The sequence below is a fragment of the Monodelphis domestica genome, chromosome 3 (genome assembly GCF_027887165.1).
Source record: "Monodelphis domestica isolate mMonDom1 chromosome 3, mMonDom1.pri, whole genome shotgun sequence".
In the NCBI taxonomy this organism is placed as follows: Eukaryota; Metazoa; Chordata; class Mammalia; order Didelphimorphia; family Didelphidae; genus Monodelphis; species Monodelphis domestica.
Window position 1 is genome coordinate 137,377,439 of NC_077229.1, and position 19,975 is coordinate 137,397,413.

General features: G+C 37.1%; 1 protein-coding gene across 1 annotated transcript in view; it reads right to left on the minus strand.

Annotated features, from left to right (window-relative positions):
• Positions 1–19,975, minus strand: part of FER1L6 (fer-1 like family member 6) — a 130,939-nt gene that overhangs the window by 55,992 nt on the left and 54,972 nt on the right. The window contains exons 10-15 of the mRNA XM_007488294.3: positions 17,762–17,872; positions 12,005–12,166; positions 7,612–7,792; positions 5,822–6,054; positions 3,057–3,179; positions 2,042–2,066 (exon numbers count right to left, since the gene is read on the minus strand). Coding sequence (XP_007488356.2) covers positions 2,042–2,066; positions 3,057–3,179; positions 5,822–6,054; positions 7,612–7,792; positions 12,005–12,166; positions 17,762–17,872 — 835 coding nt within the window. The remainder of the gene's footprint in view (positions 1–2,041; positions 2,067–3,056; positions 3,180–5,821; positions 6,055–7,611; positions 7,793–12,004; positions 12,167–17,761; positions 17,873–19,975) is intronic.

A 19,975-nucleotide genomic window follows, 5' to 3' on the forward strand; every position in this document is an offset into this window, starting at 1 on the left:
AAAATAACTCTGCCTGACATCACATTTGATGCAATAATTTACTTCTAGGTTGAATGGCTATTTGCAAAGAGGATTTGAAGTTTGATTGAAAAGAGAAATGAAATAAAAAACATGATTGTTGCCAGTCTAGTATTGAGTTTTCTTAGGACATAGAGATTCAAGAAATCACAGTATCTCTTTTTAAGATAATGAAGTGTTAATATTTCCTGATGGAATGAAATTTCTAAAGCATCTGAAGGTACAAGCTAGCCCAGAGAACACCAATCAACAGCAAAACTGGTATTTGTATTAAGATAAAAAAGAAATGAAAGAGAGAGACTCATATAAGTATGAAGTTAGATGGAAACTTAGAGGTCATCAAATTTGACCTGATTTTACAGAGGAAGGAAGAGATGAATTGACTTTCCTGGAGTTTTCTTTTAATCTATCCTTTTTCTATCAGAGCCTAACAACCATCCACAAACAAAAAATTTGACATACTACAAATAATCTTTTAACTCAAGTAGAATTGCTTCAACAGTTCTGAGACAAGATCATCCAGGCACTTTCAAAATACCTTTTGGTGAAGGAGACCACACCACTGCTTCAGGTAATCCATTCTTTTTCTAGTTAGCTCTAATTATTAGAAAATTCTTCTTGATAGTGACTCAAAATCTCATCTCCCATAACTTGTACCCATTGAGGCTAATTTTACCCCCTGTGATCAAGAGGAATGGGTTTGATCTTTTTAATACATTATAGGACTTCAATTCCTTAAGGCAGCTATCATGTTGTACCCACCACCACCACCACCACCTAAACCCTTTCTTCCCTGGTTCCTTCATGTCCTCATCTGACCTGCTTTCCAGACTTTTCACCATCTCTGCTGGTCATCCTTCTCTGGATGCTTTTTAGTTTGTTAATGACCTATATCAAGTGTGGCACCCTCTATAAGGCAAAAGGTTCCAGATGTAGACTAATAACTGAAGAATATATAAATTGTTGAGAAAGTGTTGACTTGCACTGGTGGACAAAGTTTCCTCATTTGGTAATTTCTTATAACAATGAAGAGTTTCAATCTCTATCCTTATGATTTCATTATCTTTTGTTTCTTAACAGTTGAACCTTATTGTTGGTTCAGTCTGACCTCAGATGAAGTTTCCAGATCTGTTTTCCTTGAATGGCAAACGTGCTGTAAAATAATGCTTAAAACTCAAATGGTTCATTGATTTGAGAATTCTCTCCACCAATGCAAATCACAGCCCATCTATGCCCACTTGGCTGATGTGACTGTTTCAGGTCCTTCTGAATGTTTGTCTGACCTCCTGGAGGCATTGCTCAATTTCTCTTGACATCTTGATAGGATCAGCAGAAAACTAGGACTGTCCATTGTTATCCCTTGTTCTCTTCACATGACCAGCTTATCTCCTCTTCCTGTCACACAATTCCTGGATGATGTTCTTAACTCCTATCCTTCAGAATTCCCCTTAGTTGTGAGCAGGTTGCAGCCTGCTCATACCCACCCTGCACTTCTCTCTTGCCTTATGTGATAGTCATCATTAGATTAATAGAAGTAGTGCCTTGGAAAAATCAGATGTATTTCACCTTGTACTTAGGAAATTGAGTTATTAATCTTAAGATGATTGATTTTTAAAAACTAGACATTCTACTCAGCACTATCCAAATATATCACCTTAATATGTCTCTTTTGAACTTCATTTCACTGATATTATTCTATCATACAATATTTTTCCTGATCCAGAGAATACTGAGTCAGAACATAAACCAAAGGTTACCTTGGGCATGGTCCAGTAGCAAGAGAAATATACTGGGCATCAGGAAAATTATCTTTGCCATCAACTAAATATGTGACTCCGGGCAAGTCACTTCCCATTTTGGGGCATCAGTCCTCACTTCTCAGTCCTTGAGGGGATTGGGAAAAAAGATCTCAGAGCTTCTTTCTAGATAATGCTTCATGATTCTTCCTTTAAGAATGGCTTTATTCTTTGAGCAAACTGTTCCAAAGTAGTCAAAGTTTCTACATAATTCCAAGTTTCCTTACCTTTGTTGTCTTTTCTCTCTTTTTCCTGAGACAGGGAGGCAGTGTTAGAGGGAGGGAAGAAGAAGAAAAAGAAGAAGAAGAAGAAGAGAGAGAGAGAATTCATTATATTCCTCTCTCTGTCACACATTTTATTGTCAACACTTGATATTTATCAAACTTCTATCTACATTATTAAACTCTTACCTACCCACCTATACTTCTACCTACAGCAAAAGGGTAAAAGTCTAATGTTTTTGGTCTTTCTCCTCTAAGAGCTTTTATTTTTAAAAGGGTGTATCCAAAAACAAAATTTGACATTCAAATAAGGCAAATGAGCAATACCACTGGAACAAGAGAGAGTTAACCAAATCAAATGGCCAAAGGATCTCACATGTCAACAAGAAACCTTACCCACTTATTTAGGAGGAAGAGAAGAACCACTTAAGTACATAATTACCTTCCCCTCCTGACTGGGGACCATTCTCACAGTCATTGTCAAAAGAAGATAGCCTTCACAGAAAGGTTCATTTCATAGGAGTCTCTTTCAACCAATGTATCAGGACATCTACATCATGAAGATGCCTTGAGTGTGTCTTGATATCTTTTGTGCCCTTACTGTCATCTATCCATTTGTGGCCAGAAAAGTACAGAGATAGTAATAATAATAACTAATAATAACTCATGCTGTGATAATAATAAAAGAGAAATTAAGTTTTGTACACTTCTGTCTGTATTTGTTTGTTGATATGTTTAAAGGTCAGGATACAAATGATAAGATGGTTTGTTTAGTGTATGGTAGGATGAGGAGAAAAGTTGAATCTTTTCTTTCCCTGCCTTATTCCTATGTGCCAGTGATCTGGAAAATCAAAGAATCCCAACATCTCAAAATTAGAAGAACCATAGAGACTCTTTAGTCTAACCCCCAATTGAAGAAGATTCTTTCTATAACACATCAGGACATTGCCCATCTAGGCATATGACAAAAGCAGGGATCTTTCGCTGAGTCAAAATACTTTTTATATTTGAGGGATCATACCTTTGATACTTTCTTCAGGGAAGCATAATATTTGGACCACCAATCAATGACATTTTCTGCAGACTCATCTGCTATGGTCCTTTTTTTCCTTTTGGTAGATCTTCTGGAAAGTTTCCTGGAATCCTGGAATGGGACAAAGGGAATATTAGTTAATTGGAACATATCCCTTACAAGAGCTGGTGGCTTGATGGTTTAAATGTCATAAAGTCTGAGAGTACAGCTGGTAGGTTATAAAAGTGCCAACAGGTGAGAATAAAAAGGAAGAAGGTTGCTAGAAATGGTTGTGGCCAATCAATTAATTTACAAGCTTTTACCAAGTAGGTATGGTCTAGGGCTTTGGGAGGTAGGATTTATCAATACAATTGGGCAACTATGATTGAATAATTTAATAAAGGTTCCCCCCAAAGGTATCAAGGAATGATTTATGGTAGATCTAACTAACTTCCCTGATCTAAAGTGCTCTATTAGGTGCCAGAAAACCCAGGTTTAAGTCATAAATATGCCATTTTATTACCTGTGTGACCAATGCCAGGTCACTTGACATCTGTCAAACTATTCTACTAGTATAAGATAATCACCTTAAGGGAAGGGACTGTTTTTCATTTTGTGTTTATATTCCAGTGCTCAGCAAAATGCATTGAACATAGGTGCTGATTAGATTGGATTGGATTGAAGGGAATTGGACTAGATGACCTCTCAGGACCCTTTAAGCTTTAAGTCTACAATCCTACATCAATTTCCCAAGTCCTGAAGCAAAAGACTGCATGGCTTAGTGGAAAGAACATCGGATTTCCTTTCAAAAGTCATAGCTTATTTATTACCCACTAATTATTATAAAAGAAAGGCAGCTTGACATACTAGACAGCACTGTAGCCTTGGAATCATCAAGACCTATATTCAAGTTCTACCTATGATATATGCTAGCTGGATGATATACTGTGTGTTAAGAGCTATATGTCACTAAACTTCTCGGTGTTCCTAATAAGTCTCCAAGACTACAAGATACCAAAGAGGTATAGCTCTGCATCAGCATAGGGAGTTTTCCACACTGAGAATTCCCCATACTGATATAATCTTGAGTCTAGGCAACCTTCAAAAAAATTAACCCCCTTCTTAAAACATTTACCTTTATGATCCCTTGAATAACAAACTCCATAAATTTCCATCCTGCTATATAAATATATAGAATAAAATTTATTAAAATGGTCTACTTCTAAGCTTCCAGGAACATCCCCATTTCTTATGTTCCCAAATTTAGCACGAGTTCACGTTAACTTTTTCCTTACCCTTCATTGTACGGACTTCATTCATACTGAATCATAGAACCAAAGGCTATTAGAACTAGAAGGGACTTTAAAGATGATCGAATCAATTACTAGTTTTGTTTTATTTCTTTTTAAGTCCTTATAGGACATGAACTAGGCAAATAGGGTTGTGACTTACTCAGGGTTATAGAGTTAGGAAGTATCTGAGGCTAGATTTGAACCCAGGACCTCACAATCCAGGCTTGATGCTTTATCCCCTGAGTTACATACTACCTCATTTTATAACGAACCTGGGGCCTAAAGTCAGAAAAGAATATACTCAAGACCCCATAGTTAATATCCAGCAGAGCAGAGACTAAAATCCATACCTTCTGATGGTGGTGATGATTTTTGTTTCCTCCTGCTTGGGAAAATGTATGAATGTTATATATGAGTATAGAATTAATTTTGGAATGAAGGGGACTTGAGGCATTGTGACCCTGAGCTGGTAACCCTTGCTTTCCAGCTTCCTTTTGTGTATTTTCTTTCCCCATTAGACTGTAAGTTCCTTGAGGGCAGGGATTGTCTTTCTTCTTATTATTTGTATCCCCGTTGCTAAACATAGTATTATTATATGTCAGTAATAGGTGCTTAATAAATGTTTGTTGAATGAAGATCTAGTGGTCTATAGAATCAGCATGGGGTAGTAGAAAGAACATGACATTTGTAGTCAGAGATCATGGATTTAAATCTCCTCTGTCTGACTGTGGGTAGGTCTGGGACCATCATGAATGATTCTCAGCTAGTTGTAGATATGATCTGGCAGGGGCTCCTGGGATGAGAAGAGTGGCTCAGATCAGTGATCTGCTAATGAATCTCAATAGCTGTGGGACATGGACAAGTCTAGTCTGACCATTTTACTCTGCTGCCCAAAGAACTTTTAATGGCCCCCCCTTGCCTTTTGGAAAAGAGACAACTTTTTCTTCTTGGCATTTAAAGCTCTTCACAGTCGGGCTCCATTCTGACTTGGACATTATTCCCCCTCATGCTTTCTACAGTTCAGATAAATCCTTTTATTTGTTGTTCCCTGAGCATGATGTTTCATTTCCCATTTCTTTATTTTGACACTAGGTGACTTTCATGTCCAAAATGTCCTTCCTCCTTAACTCCTCTTCCTAAGGGTTCCTTTGAAAAATATCTTTGCTTATTCTTTCTGCTATTAGTACCCCTCCCCTCTAATCACTTTGAATTTATTTTATCTATATCCTGTATTTACTTATCTGTGAAAGTGTTGGATCACCTCCCTGATCCCCAGAAGAATATAAGCTTCTTGGGGTTGGGGGCTATCTGATTTTTCTCTATTTGTAGCTTCAGCACCTTGCACATAGTAGGCAATTAATAAAGGAATCTTAATTGATTGATTAAGGTTGGCTTCCCTCTTTGGGCTTCAGATTCCTCAATGATAAAGTAGAAGAACTAGACTCAGGTCTTTTCCAGTTCCAGATTCTAGGAAACTCTGACCTTTACTTTTTCCTTCTTAGGTAGCTCAAGAGTTGTAGGCTTGATTTCAGGCTCCAGCATGGGTGAGGAGTCAGGGACATCCAAGGGAGCTAGGCTGGCTGTCTGAACTTGGGCTGTGTCCAGTACCACAGTGGGTGGCTGCTCTACTTGAACATAGATATGATCTGGTGGAAGGTCCTGGGATGAGATGAGTGATCCAGATGGTTCTGTGTCTACTGGTGAATCAGGTGCAGCTGAAAATAGAGGGCTATTATGAATATTATATATGAGTAGAGAACTAGATTTGGAATAAAGAAGACTTGAGGCATTATTAAGGGAGAGAAAAAATCAGAACTACATACTTTCATTTATGAGCCAAGCCTATGCAGCTACAATAATCTGGATCATTCAAGCCAAAGAAGTAGCTTTTACCTCAATGATCTAGATTATTGCAGGAATCAATCAATCAACAAGCATTAAAATATTTTTTTCAACAAACATTTCTTAAACATCTCCTGTGTTTAAGGCATTAGTACTATGTGCTAGGGTCACAGAAATTAAAAACAATATAGTTTTTCTCATAAGGGAGACAATATGTATACAGATAAATACATATAAAACATAGCACAAATAAATTCAAGGTCTTTTGGGTTCATGGAGATATCAGAAGCTAGGAAAAATAAAGAAGAGCTTCATATGTGAGGAAGTGATTGAAATGACTTTTGAAGGTGACTAGGATTCTAACAGGGAAGTGAGATAGGAATTAAAATTTGGGGGATAAGGAACATCAAGAAGGCCAGTTTGGCCAAGCAGTAGAATGCATGGAAGAAAGTAATGTCTTGTGAAGAAGCAGGCTGAATTAATTCTAGTGAACTGAAGATGAAGTTTACCCATCTCCTCAGAGAAAAGAGATGAACTAAAAGACATACTTTTTTCTGGACATGACCAATTGGGAATTTTGCTTTGCTGTACTACACATATTTGTTATCAGAGTTCTGATTTTCTTTTTCTTTGTATTATTTAATATATAGAGAGGAAAGTGAAAGGGAAAGAAAATGAGCACTGGCAGTAAACCAATAAATGAATAAGTAAATTAATAAATTAATAAGTAGATGAATGAATGAATAAGCAAATAGATAAATTAATAGATATACAAACAAGTAAATATATGGTTAAAAAAGAAAAGATTGCACTTGGGAAAATGTACTTCACATCAAAGATATTCTTAATATGTATTATGATTAAAACATGGATTCATGAAGATAAATTAAGGAGTATATGTCAAAAATCTTAAAAACTCAATGCCAATTATGTACAAGAAATGATTGCAGCAAAATGGAAACATTGAATACTAAGACATTTAATGATGTTAAACATTCTACATTTATCACATGAGTGAATGAATCTAGATGTTTTTATTTTTGAAGAAATGTCAAGCTGGAGCCTGATTGTGAAAGACTTTAAATGTCAAAGGGAAAGAATTTGTATTCAGTCCTAAAGATAATATAAAGGCATGGCTTCTATGTTAGTTTTCTACACTGCTTGGTTCTTTGAATAATAACCAGGGATTTCTTTTTCCTTACTTTGTGCCAAGGAAACCAAAAACAAAGAAAATATGTGATTCATAAATATTTCATGATGTTGGATAATCCAGACCCTCAATGCAAGGTTTATCTCCCATGAGCTGCATTGTTGTTCTTCTCCAACACATGACTTTTCAATGGTCAAATGACCAGTGGAAGTGGATAAGACAGCCACTGAATGAGACTTACATATGGCGCTGAAAGGCCAATACTCAGTGAAGTTCTTACCTTGAACTTGTTGGGCTGTATCTACTTCAGAGACCTGGGCAGGGAGCTCCCTGGATTTGCCCAAAAATTGCTTGAGGCAGTTGATAGTATAGGTGCCCACAAGGGTGCTCCTCCCAAAAGCCCTCCAATCTACCACACAGATGCTCAGAGGTGGATGGAGGAGCTCGTTCTCTGGCAATTCCTGGCAGAAACAGCAGATTGTTAGAGGTTACTGCTCCTGTGGCCATTAAGTTTGTAACAAACTCAACCAAAGTGAGCAAGGCAGAATTGTTAGAAAATATTCATTTTCATATCACTGAGCATGAGATATGGACTTATATTAAAACATTTAAATGTATCTGATATTGCAGCATTTTATCTATTTGCAATTTCATCAATGTGACTATGCTCTTGACCAAAATAGGTCACATCAGTGTATAATTCAAATCCTTCCTCAGGTATTTACTAGTTGTGTGCCCCAGGCAAGTCACTTAACTTCCGCAAGACTCAGTTTCATTATTTGTAACATTAGGAAGTTGTTAGGGGTGTATAAGCACCAGACTTATAGTCAGGAAGACCTGGGTTCAAATGTGACCTCAGACAGTTCCTAGCTGTGTGATCCTGGGCAAGTCAGTTAACTCAATTTGCTGAGCTCTTGTCTTTCTGACTTAGAGTTGTTAGTAGGACAGAATATAAGGGTTTTTTTTTTTAATTAAGTTGTACTGGATTAATTCCATGGTCCCTCTCAGCCTTAGATCTGTGACTGAATCTCTCTATAACTTAAAGAATGTTCTTTGAAAATGTCTATGACCTAAACATTGGTTATTAGTATGTATGCAAAGCTCTTTATGCTAGGTAGAACCTGCCCACTGACAGAGCTTTTAACAAGTCAGAATCACCTCCATGCTCTGATAAGACATTGGAAAAGTACATGGTGTAGTATACTGACTTTGGAGTAAAAAAACAGATTTCAATGCCTGTTTCTATCACTCAATGACCATAAGACCTTAGGTAAGTCACAATTTCGCTGCACCTCAGTTTCCTCATCTGTAAAATGAAATAATAATATTTAAACTACTCAAATTACAGAAGGTGAAGAGAGTTGTGAAGAAAGGACTTTGCATGCTGTACAATGAGAATGTTGGCTTACATAGCTTCTGGAGTGCTTTCTAGCTTTAGATCATTATCTTTTCAGTTTCCCCAAGAAGCTTTCTAATGACCATAGAAATTTAGAATATACAAATGATTAAAATGTATTCTTTGAAAAACTCTGGATATAATATTTTCCATATTTGTCCAGTAGGAATTATTATCATCATTATGATTAGTTATAATATTTGTATAGGACTTTGCAATTTACAAATATGTCTTCTTCAGTCAATCAACATTTATTTATTTATTCATTTACTTATTTATTTTAAACTCTTACCTTCCATCTTAGAACCAATATTGGTTCTAAGGCAAAAGAGCGGTAAGGGGTAGGCAATAGGGATTAAGTGACTTGACCACAGCTAGGAAGTGTCTGAGGCCAGATTTGAACCTAGGACCTCCTGTCTCTAGACATGGCTCTCAATCCATTGAATCACCCAACTACCCCCTCAATCAACATTTGATTAACCATATATATCTGTTTCCAACAATCAACATCAATCAACAGTGCTTACTTTGGGCCAGGCACTGTGTTAAGTGTTGGGATTAGAAAAAGAGACAAAAAAGTTTCTGCCTTCAAGGAGTTTACAATCTAAAGGGAGAGACAACATGCAAACAAATATATACAAAGCACATATATTATCCTATATACAGGATGAATAGGAGACAATTAAAGAGACTGTACTAGAATTAAGAGAGGATGACCAAGGCTTCCTCTCCTTTAATCCTATAAGGTAAGACATGGAAGGTATTATCATTTTTCTAAAGAAGAGAAAGCTGAGGGTCATTGAAGTAGAAGCACTTGGTCATAGTCATAAAACCATTAGCCAGTGGGACCAGAATTAGAATTCAGAACTCATCCAAAACACATAGGTAGTGTTTCTGTCAGTAATTCAAATTATAAAGGAAACCATTTTCTCCTCTAGGGATTTTTTCCAAATCATTAAAAATTCTCTAATTCTGGACTTTACCAACTTGGAATTTATCATTGTAATATACTGAGATAAAAGAGAACAAACCCTTTTTTCTTTGGCAGTACATGTTTATGTTAGGGAAGAAAACTGGGAGAAGAATATTTTAAAAACCTGGAGAACAAATTCCTTTCCAACACTGTTGGGCATTTGAGCCATTTTAGGTGTTACTAACAAAAATTTTCATCACAAATAATTCTTTCATTAAGTAAATTCTACATAAACCTGGCAATATTTTGTAAATCCAGTGAGCTCTAGTGTATATACACCTTCTTACAATGGTATACCACTGGGAATCATGGACTACCACAGCTTCAAAGAATTACAATTTCATGGATTCCAAAGGACCTGAGTAAGCTGTAGCATATTGACAACAAAGAATCATGCAGCAAATGTGTTATAGAAATGTTATCAAGGAAATGGACTGGAAACAGATATGGTTAATCATGTAAAAGAAACAAAGGATAAATAATCAAGGGGCTGTCCATGCACTATAGTGATTGGTGTTGTTCAGTTGTGACAGCCACGCCCATTTGGGGTGGTAAGATAATTTTAGGATGGTGACTTAAAATCTAAATTAATTGGTTGCCAGGGAAAAAATCCCAAATAAAATACCCAAGTCAGTCTGGAAATTTATGGTAATTTTAATTAATATAGAGGGAAGGATTCAAGGAGAAAGAGGGAAGAGGGTATAGGATTTCTCCCGCCTGGCCTGTGCCAGGGGGAGTTCAAGATCTCTGCCACTAGGTCTCTGAAGATTAGAGGCTTCTAAGAGGATAAAGTTTGGAAAGTAAAGGAGGAAAAACAGCCAGAAACTCACCACCAAACTGGACAATAGCTATAGCCATGCCAAGATGCCAAAAGGCCCAGCAGCTACCTCTCCACCGCCAAAAGTACTGGAGAGAAAAGTGAGTCAAATATATAGCCCTTTTACTCTTGTGTCTCCTCCTCTAAATTTTCATGTCTACCAATCACATCAGAGGCTTTTTTTTTTCCAGGACTGTCCATTCTTTCGTTCTCATCTTCTTTGATTAGATTATATCTTTTGAGTTATTTAACATTTCTTTGTTAAGTTCACCTTTTGTTAGTTACTTAACCTTTTTGTGATTAATTTACCCTTTATAGTTACTTAACACCTTTTTGTAGTAAGATCTAAAAATAGACTTAACTTAAAGTTCTAGCTTCACTATAAAGTAAGAGCTAACTCCTTCATTGTTCAATCAGGAGATTACAATTTTATCTTCACCATAAAGTAAGATCTAAGTAGGGTGGAGTAATCTAAAGTTCACAGGGTTTTCCTGCCAGAGTTACTGGAGTGGTTTGCCATTTCCTTCACCAGCTCATTTTATAGATAAGGAAACTGAGGCAATCAGAGTTAAGTGACTTGACCAGGGTCACATAGCTATTAAGTGTATGAAGTCAAATTTGTAGTCAGAAAGATGACTCCTTCTGACTCCAAGCTCAGCACTCTATCCACTGTGGCACCTTGTTGCCCAATCTAGTGTTGGAGACACTAAACAAAGTAGAGAACATTTTAATCAACAACAGAAATATTATTTGAAGACTAACTTGTGTGCATTTGCCTCCAGAGAAAGAACTGATGAACAGAAACAAGCAAGAGACATAGTTTTATATATATGTATATCTTTCTGTCAAATGATACCTTCTCTAGCATGGGGAGGGGAAGGAGATACCTGGGCACTTTAATGTGACAAATGAATACATTAATTGATTTAATTTTTAGAGGAAGAGGAAGACTCCAATCATTCCTGTTGGGTTTTCCCCAAGTGAAGGATTTGAGGATGGATGTAGATGAGTTACAAAGGATAAGAAGAACTAGATGAATTATGCTCTATGCTATTAGAAAAAGACCTATACCTGTAACACTACAGAGTCATTAAAACATCAAAGTACTTTAAAACAAAAAATGAAACTTGATGATTTTATTGTATAATTTGGATTCTTCACTTCTTCAGAATGACTTCTCCTAGAATTAATCTGAATTAGAATCAGAGCTTAGAGACCTGAAGGTGAAAGGGAACTTTAGAGACCATCCAGTCTGATCCCCTTATTTTGCTTTAGGGAAAACTGAGACCCAGAAAGGTAAAATATTTTCTCTGAGGTCACACAAATAATATTACTGTATCATTTGAACCCAAGCCCATTGTTGTCAGAGTTGGTATTCTTCCCACTGAATCACAAAACATATTCACAAGTCCTAGGAGTAATTAATAGTAAAGCATGTCCCATGCCTAGGAAATAACAAAAGATGAAGCATAAGAAGAGGGACCCACCACTTCAAACCAATCCACTTGGATGTTGAAGTTAGGGTTATTCTTGTAGCTCTGAATTACACAGGATTTGACTCCTCTCCCAGCACATTCTATGAGGACTTGAGGACGATCCACTGAGAGCAACTGGACTTTCTTCATTTCACGAACACCCCAGAAGAGAACCTAGAGACAAGGCAAACAGAGCAGTCATCCAGAGAGGGTCTGAAAAGTCCGTCACCCCAAGTCTTTGTCTGAGACAAAGATAAAACATCAAAAACAATGATGAAAAAATACCTACCCTCAACTGGCTGGTGGGGGGGGGGGAGGATATGTAACATGTAAACATTTAAATTGGGTTCAGCTTTTCATGACTGTGTGGGGTTTTCTTGGCAAAAGATACTAAAATGGTTTGCTATTTCCTTCTCCAGTTCATTTTACAGATGAGAAACTGAGGCAAACAGGGTTAAGTGACTTGTCCAGGATCACACAGCCCAGTAAGCGTCTGAAGCCAAAATATGAACTCAAGTCTTACCGACTCCAGGTATGGTATTCTATCAATTTTTCCACCTAGCTTCCCCCCCCCAGAATATATTAACTCAAAAATAAACAGGAATTTATTCTTCAACTGTAGGAAAGAGAATGCAGCTAGAATTTAGATCAGGTTTTACTCTCCACAGAGCAAGGTTCACAGACGAAGTTTTATTCACATCAAAGAACATAAAAACTATCAATTAACATAATGGATAATTAATAGGGAAAAAACATGTAGAATATAATCTAGGGGGAAGGGCACTAAAGAAGATGCAGCAGCATTAACTCCTCTGAATGATTTATGGTTTTGGTGATAAGAAAAATCTCACCTGGGCAGATAAAAACATGTATTTTGAGTTTAAAATAATATTCAAAATTCCTGAAATTGCTCTGCTTCTTCCTCCAAGTAAATATGACTGTTCAGTTACATATTAGAGTCTCTTTTTAATTTCTATCAGAACTCAGGTTCTCCAACTTCAAGGTCTCTCCATCATCCCATACCATGAAGTATCAGACAGAATGCTCTGTTTGAGGAACAGCAAGTGGGCCACACTGGCTGGAAGGTAAAGGAGTGGAGCAGAATGTGCTTAGTTTGGGTGGGTGGAAACCACAGGAACCCACTACAAATCCAAATGGATTAATCCAGGGAAAATACAAGCCTCCTGGTTGGAAATAACACGTATTTTCATAAAGCAGAATACCACAAAATACCAGAATTTTAAAGTGTCAAAGTATTTTCAGCAAGTAAACCTTAACAACTTGTAACCAATGGAGTTCCACCCTTGTCTGGAGGCCCCAGGGAGTCACCAATTATCTCAAGAAGTATCATAAAGTTCTTAAAACTTTTAAAAAGAACATTAAGTCAGTATATTTTGTTTTTTGAAAAATCATTACTTTTTTGTTTTTTTTTTACTACAAGATAACTTTGAGAGGAAGGAAAGCAACCTATCTATAGTCAGATGCCCTTAGCTTTATTCCTGGGTTCAACACTTCCCAGTGTCGATTTTGTCTTCTAAAAAATGTGGGCAATAGTATAGGCATTGCCTACATCATGGGGTTATTGTGACATCAGCCTTAAAGTCCTGTATCAATGTAAACTGCTCATACCTACGCAGAACCAAGAAAAGAAAAACAAGGCAATAACTCCTGAAAGATAAGACAGTTAGACACTGAGCCACTCCAGGGGACTTGTGGGGTCCCCATCAAACAACAACAACAAGCATGAATTGCTATTAGAAATTATTAAATATTAATCTTTAGACTTGTGAAAGACATTCTCCAGGAATTTCTGGATTATGGGAAAAATCCACTGATATATTGAAAATGATTGTAACATGGTAGCACAGTGGATAAAGCATCAGGTCTGGAATCAGAAAGGCCTAAATTCAAACCTGGCCACAGACACTTATCATCTTTGTGACCCTATGCAAGGTATTTTATCTACCTTAGTTTCCCTATCATAAAACAGGGAAGAATAATAGCACCTCCCCCTGAGGTTGACATCAGAATCAAATGAGGTAATAATTATAAATCACAACACTGTACCTGACATAGTAAACACTACTTAAATATTAGCTATTATTAAAATGGAATTATGGAATTTTTAGAGCTATAAACTATAGATCTTCTAATCAAATCATTTCACTTTAAAGATTAAAAAACTGAGAACCAGAGGGTTGAAGAAAGCTGTCCAACATGAGTTATATCCATATCAGATCCAGACTGAAACTCAGGTCAAAGTGATTTCCAGGCGAATACTCTTAAATTGATGTATAAGGCATTCCTCTAGGGATCCTTCATCATTCATCAAGCCATCACTGTCATTGCACCACTGGTGGATTTCGTGTTAATTCACTGACTTACATGGCCAGCTGCTGTTGGGTACATGAAGCCAATGTGGGATAATCTCATCTCCTAGAGAGTTTGCCCCATGCCCATTGTGGTATAGCTAATGACCCCTAGATTCTTCAACTCCTGGAAGGAGATAGTGGGAGAGATGATAATCATGGCCAGCAGCAGCGAGAGGTCTACTGGTCATTGTCCTTGATGCCACAACCCAAGAGAAGATTGTGAGATTGCCACAAGACCCCTAAGTCTAAGAACCTAAGCAAGGGATTCATGTGTTGCCATGGATCCAAGGTATCATGGAATGGGGGTGACTGTTTGAAAAGGTAGCAGCAAAGGTACTCTTTGGTGCCCCCTAATTTTCTGTGCCCCAGAGTAAGCCACAGTGGTCCCACCTTGGGGCCTGAAAATATTTTCTGGACCTTCTAAATTGCCTGAGATTATTATTCTTTTTTTGTATGAAGACACTGAAGACTTCTGTCCAAATCAGTAATATACAAATCTAATTTAGCCCATTAGTGAATGCTTTATTAGTTTAGGCAGGGAGCCCTTTCATAAGGCCTTGATGGGGGAGAGAAAGGAATTCTCTATGTATATATGCATGCATCTGTTATCTTCTCCATTAGCATTCAAGCTCCTTGAGGTCAGGAATTGTTTTATGCTTATCTTTATAGCTCCAGCACTTAGGATAGTGCCCAGCATATACTAGGCATTGAATAAATGCTCAGTGATTTATTGATTGATATTGGTGGGATAGGAATGAGATAAGTTCTAGAACATGGTGCAGTAACCAGAAAGAAAGGGTACACTAGGAGGACATTGGAAACATGTAGGTTGGGCAAGAGAAGAAATAAAAAGGACAAGGGAGAAGGGTAAAGACAAAAAATGAACACAGGAAATCTTTTCACTACATCTCTTAGTCAATTGAGTGATGGCGAAGATGTATGGTGCCCTCATCAGTGATTATCTGGAATAATACTGGGTTTAGTTCTGGGCATTTTCATAACCTGGGAAATATGTCCACAGGAGGGCAATTGTGAAGGTAAAGGGTCTTTAGGCCAGGTCAAATGAGGATCACTTGAAGGAATCAGGCATATAGTTTTTTTTATGTTGCTTTAAGACTAGATCTTCTCATCTTGACCAACCTGTAAGGGAAAGGGACAAATGGCCCCAGACTCCTTACTGATTACCACAGGGGCTTTGACCTACCTGGTTTCCAACTTGGGTCTGCTCACCCCTTCTTAGATGGCCTGGGGCTTCTCCCCAGAACCCGGGGGCTCACTATTATTCATGTCAAACTTAGTGAGATCTGATAGGCATAGCTCACTGTAGGTCAGAATACTGGAACTCAAGAAATCTCCCATTGTGACTAGGACAGATCAACCAACCCAGATGGCCATTGACACAGATGTCTTGACCATGCTGCCCCAGCTCCTGCATCACCAGAAGCTCACAGTCCAGAAGGACACTGGGCAACATTGCCAAAGGACCTTGTGAAGGGATCCAGCATCTTCTTATCTGTGGGCTGCTGCCACACCCTGTAGATATACCTGTAGAGCTGGTAATGTTTAGTTTGGAGGAAGGGACAGGATAACTAACTTCAAATATTTGAAGAGCTATCAGATGGAACAAAGAATTCATTATGTTCTATTTGGTCCCAGAGGATAGAACCAGAAGCAATAAGTGGAAATTGCAAAAAAAAAAAAAAAAAGGAAACTTAGACTTGATATAAAACAAAATAAAACTTCCTCATAATGAAAGCTGTTCTAGAGTATAATGAACTGCCTGGAAAGGTGGTGGGGTCCCCCTCATTAGAGATCTTTAGGCAGCTGCTGTATGGCCATCGTTGGAGCTATTATAGTAGAAATTCTTTTGATAGATGGATTAGACTAGAAATCCTTTCCAGCTCTCAGATTCTTTGAGTCTGTGGTCTGCTCTTAAGCATTACTTATAAAAGCTTGTCTGTTCTCTATTGAGAAAAATTAATTTTAATGCGGTATCATTTGCTTATTAATATCAATTGGTGATATTCCTTTCTTTGTTAAAAGGTCATTTCTTACCATAAAGTTAAAGAAAAATGATGCCTTTTCCTTGACTGTCCTAAATCTGTTCTTAAACAGATAGAGCAGGGCTCCACCCAGCTGGGAATCTGAGTTCCCCTTCACTCTATCAATAAGACTTACTTAGCTTGAGCCATATTCTCCTCAAAGGCCATAAGCTTCTGTCCTTATCTCCCCTTGTTGAAGTTTGGGCCAACTTGGCTCATGAAGGTGAAGCCTGACCAGAGAGAGATGGATTTTCTTGTCCAAATAGCTGAGGGCTGCTGAGATCTCACCACCAAGACACCTTCTCAGGTACCTCCCATCCACCTCAATAATGTGGTAATCAGAGCTTTTAGGATGCCTCTTCATTGTGTCTATCAATTAGAGTTGGTCTTTTTCTGTTGAAGGAAGGGCTTATTAGCCATCAAAATGACAGCAAGAGCATTTAAGACGACCCAGGATTCTGTCTTTCCCCTTCATTACCTAGATTATTACTAACCTTGTCAATAAATTGATTTTCATACTTATAACCTCATCTCTTAGAATTTTAGTCATCATACTTGATTATCCTCATCCTAGATACTTTGGATACACAGGTAGAAAATTCTTATAATTTTTTAATATATGCAGAACTTAGTAATTAAAAAATTAAATTAGTAATTAAAACCTTGGGGGTTTTTTTGTAATAATAAAACCTTTAATATGTTTCCTTCCTTCAGGTACTTCTTCATGCATAGGGAAAATGATGCCAGTAACAACACAGACAAAAACTATAGTTACATCCTTTGAGGCATCACAGGATAATAGAAGTTGTCTCAGAACCAAGAACTGAGTTTAAGCCTTGCCTCTGACATATACTGGCTTATGTGATCCAGGGCAAGGCTCTTTAATTCTCAATGCCTCAGGCAACTCTGTAAGACTATCTTGGCAGAGCTGGTGCTGATCTACAGTAATGGAGGGGGTATCCTAACAGGGAGTTCTTTGAATCAGTGCAATCAGCCAAATTCCAAAGTTATGGTTAACTTTCAAATGATACCTTGCCAACTTGAAAAATCAAGGGAAATCTTAATGCCTTTGACGGGCAGCTAGGTGATGCAGTAGTTAGTGCCAGACCTGGAGTCAGGAGGAACTAAATTCAAATCCAGCCTCAGTTAGTTATTAGCTGTGTGACCCTGAGCAAATCATTTAATCCTGTTTGCCTCAGTTACATTATCTGCAAAATCAACTGGAGAAGGAAATGGCAAACTTGCCAAGAAAACTCCCAAATGGAGTCACAAGGATTTGGACACAATTGAAAAGACTGAACAACATTGCCTTTGAATCTAATGGAAAATTTCAGAAGTCTTTTTATAAGCCTTACCTCTACTCTGTAAGTACTCAGCACAGGACGGATGTTGGCAGGGACAGGATAGATCTGGGCAACATCGGGTTGGTCAATAGGAGGAAGATCTTGTGGGCCTGAGGAAGGAACCTTAATAGAAAAAGCAAATACTCATTAGCCAAGGACCAGAAAACCAAGAGGATCCCGGATACTAGGGTCCAAACTATAATTTGTGTATCATAATTTGTTTAGTCATTCTCCAGTTGATGGCTTATTGAATTTATTAAACATTATCTCCTTTGACCTTTGTTAAAGGACTTTACAAATTTAAAGTACTACACGAATATGAGATAATAACAGATAACATTTATATAGCACCTGCTGTATGCCAGGCACTGTCCTAAAAATCTTACAATTATTATTTCATTTGAGCTTTAAAACAACTTAAGGAGTTAGATCTTATTGTCCTCTTCTTACATATGGGAAACTGAGGAAAACGGAGTTTAATTGAATTGTCCAGGCTAACATAGCTAATAAGTATCTGAGGCATATTTCAAAGTCAGGTTTTCTTGACTCCAAATCCTGTGCTTATTCACTGTACAAAGAAGGAATAGTTCAGAACAAATGCCACAATACTTCTTTAGAAATGTCTGTTTCTATCAATATATTAAATTTCTCTGATTAGAGTTTGGTACCCAAGGTAGAGAAATAATTAATAGACATCTTTATCTTTTTGACCAAAAGGCATCCTCCTATAGATAAGTTGTCAAATAATAAGAATAGTTCTCAAAAGAATTACAAACTAGTAACCAAATGAAAGAAAATTTCAAATAATTAATAATGAAAATGAAGACAACTCTGAGATTTCACCTCCCACCTGATAAATTGGAAAAGATGACAAAAGATAGGAAAAGTCAATGCTAGAGGGATTGTGGAAAGATAAGAACATAGGTGCATTGTTAGTATAGCTGTGAATCAGTATGACCATTTTGGAAAAGAATTAGTCATGTAAAGAGACTAAAATGTCCATATTCTTTGATCCAGAGATTCCATTATTAGATTAGACTTATAATCCAAGGAGGCCAACTGATAAGAAGAAAAACTGCATATACACGAAAATGTCATAATATGTATGTGTGTTAAATAAAGTAACGCTTTTTGTGGTGGCAAAAATAGTAAAGAATTGATAACAAAGAAGATGCCCACCAATTAGAGAATGACTAAAAAAAATATGATGCACACATTTGATATTATTGTGCTGTAAAAATGATGAATTTGAAGAATACAGAGTATGGAGATATCTATGTCAATTAATGCAGAGTAAAGTATGGAGAATATTATTAGTAAGGAAAATAATATATATCTTTTAAACCCTTACCTTCTGTCTTGGAGTCAATACCATGTATTGGCTCCAAGGCAGAAGATTGGTAAGGGCTAGGCAATGGGGGTTAAGTGACTTGCCCAGGGTCACACAGCTGGGAAGTAGCTGAGGTCAGATTTGAACCTAGGACCTCCCATCTCTAGGCCTGACTCTCAATCCACTGAGCCACCCAGCTGCCCCCTAAGGAAAATAATATTCATGATGACTAAGACATAAATGGAAAGAACAGCCACATGCACAAAAAGGCAGAAATGAATGCTAAAAAATTGTGAAGAAGCATGACTCAAACAATAAAAAAAGAGAGACACAAGAAGTGGGAAATCCACAAATGTTGTACATTTCATATATTTTCTTTTTTTAAAATTTCATGTATTTTTAAATGTATTGACTTATTATGATCATTATTTCCTCCATTATTCTTTTAAAATTTTGTTATGTGGGATGGCTCTGGAAGAGGAAGGAGGAAGGATAGTGAAGGAACTGAGATAATATAAAGAAAAATAAAAAGAAATATAAAACTTATTTTAAAAAGAAATATCTATTTCTGTCATCTAGAATTATGCTTTTAAAAAAGTGGCTAAAACATCCATGTCCTTTGACCCAAATATTCCACCATTAAGCATATACACAAAGGAAGTCAAAGATAGAAAGATCACAGATAAAACAAAAATTCACAGCATCACTTGTAGGAGCTAATTATTGGAAACAAAGTTGACACCAGCTGCCCAATCACCTGGTGAATGGCTAAAAAATGTATAGTATATGAATGGAATGGAATTTCACTGAGTTATGAGGCTTGTTCAATAGGAACAATATAGAGGTACATAGGAAGACATTTTAAATCAATATCCACAATGACTACAACAACCAAA